General features: G+C 56.7%; 1 protein-coding gene across 1 annotated transcript in view; it reads right to left on the bottom strand.

The window, feature by feature from the left end:
* Positions 1 to 1,848, bottom strand: part of Tnfrsf8 (TNF receptor superfamily member 8) — a 74,048-nt gene that overhangs the window by 32,559 nt on the left and 39,641 nt on the right. Inside the window, exon 8 of the mRNA XM_023699395.1 lies at positions 899 to 1,051. Coding sequence (XP_023555163.1) covers positions 899 to 1,051 — 153 coding nt within the window. The remainder of the gene's footprint in view (positions 1 to 898; positions 1,052 to 1,848) is intronic.

The raw sequence follows: 1,848 nt of genomic DNA, 5'->3' as shown, positions 1-1,848 counted from the left end.
GCTGAGCTATCTCACCAGCCTTGCCTTTCTTTGAGAAAAGAATAGTACACCTTTGCGAGATCCTCGGGTTGTTCAAATGCAGTAATCGTGACGTTTACTGCTCATTTCTTTCCTATGCAAGGACACAGCTCCCTGGAGCCCTCTCTCTCCCTGCCTCTTTTTTTTTTTTTTTTTTTTTTCAGAACTGGAGATTGAACTCAGGCCTTTGTGCTTGCCAGGCAAGTGCTTATTTTACTGAGTTACCTTCCCAACCTCTCTCTGCCTTAATCTGACTCAACTCCCTCAAGGACCAGCTGTGCTCCAGGACTTTCTGGCCTGTTCTCCTGTGGCACGGACAAGATTTTCGGACCCCACAACTTCCTCCTTTTGTTTTTTCCACCTCATTTAGCTCTATCATATGGTACCCATCTTTGAATAGCTTTCTAAAAGAGGACACCCAATGCCAGGTGCAGCAACACATGCTGGTGATCCCAGGAATCAGGAGGCTGAGGCAGGAGGATCGCTGCAAGTTTGAGACAGCCTGAGCTACATCATGAGAGTCCCTCTTTAGAAACTTAATCTACCTAAAGCGGTCACACAGATGTGCAGGGAAGTCAAGATCAAAAGGTCCCAACTGATTCAGAAAGAATTTTTTGGGGGGTGGAGGGGGTTGGTACAGAGAATTGAACTCAGGACCTTGCCCTTTGCCAGGCAGGCACGGTGCTGCTGAGCTACATCCGGGCCCCCTCAGAACCTCCTACCCTGAGGCCCATTCTGGGTTTCCTCCCATTCACCAGATCACAGCGTACCATGAGGAAGCCAAGCTTCATGCTGACCTACTCGTGGTGGGGGCTGGTGTGGGGAGGGTTCTGCAGTAGGGACAAACCTCAGCCCTTGGTGGCAGGTGGGGACAGCTCACCCTGCAGTCCGGGGACCGTCCCTGGTGCGCAGGTGGGGCGGGTGACACAGCGGGCACAGGAGTTGGTGGCTGAGATGGCACAGACCATGCCGGGCCGGCACTCGCACACGCGGGAGGAGTTCCAGGAGCACGGGGCCTTCTCCACGAGGTCGTCTGAGGGACACAGAAGGGGCGGTGGGGACACAGGGTCCAGAGGACCACGGCCCATCATCCAACAGGAAGACTAGGGCTCACACAGTAGCTTCCTGCTGGGAAGCCCTCCCGGCATGCTTAGCGTAATTATGCAGAGTGCAACACAGCAGAAGAAACAGGGTCGCATTTCTGCGGGACATGGGGGCACACGCCTGTCATCCCAGCACTCGGGAGGCTGAGGCAGGAGGATCGCTTCAATTTCAGGGCCAGGCTGGGCTACACACTGTCTGAGACCAGCCTGGACTACACAGCAAGACCCTGCCTCAAAAAAACAAAACAAGCCAGACAGGTAAACTGAGGCTCCTGAGGCCTGAGCAGCTAAAACTGAAGCCGGCCTCCCCAGTCCAGGTTCCCAGCCGAGGGCTCACCTCCTGCACAGCGCACGCAGGCCATGCAGTGGCCGTCCGGGGCCAGGTAGTGGTCGGGCGCACACGGCCTCCTGCTGCAGTCGGCGGCCCCCTGCGGACACTGCTGGGATCCTGGCAGCCCTGCGGAGGAAGCAGAGCAGCACGCTGAGGCCCAGACCCGGGTCAGCGCGGCGAGGCCCGGGAGGGAAGGAGAACAGCGCCCCCTGCCGGCCGGCCCTTCTTCCTGTGCCTGCTACAGCCAGACAGCTTCCCTGCTCAAGACTCGGGCAATCCCCGGTACCGCAAATAAATAAATAAAAATTGGGGAGCTGGGGAGATGGCTCAGTGGAATAAGCGCTTCCCTGGCAAGCCCAAGAGCCTGAGTTCAATCCCCGGTTCCACCACAAAAAA

This window comes from Octodon degus, unplaced genomic scaffold, assembly GCF_000260255.1.
Source record: "Octodon degus isolate 3935 unplaced genomic scaffold, OctDeg1.0 scaffold00113, whole genome shotgun sequence".
Taxonomy (NCBI): domain Eukaryota; kingdom Metazoa; phylum Chordata; class Mammalia; order Rodentia; family Octodontidae; genus Octodon; species Octodon degus.
This window is presented reverse-complemented; position numbering and strand designations above follow the sequence as displayed.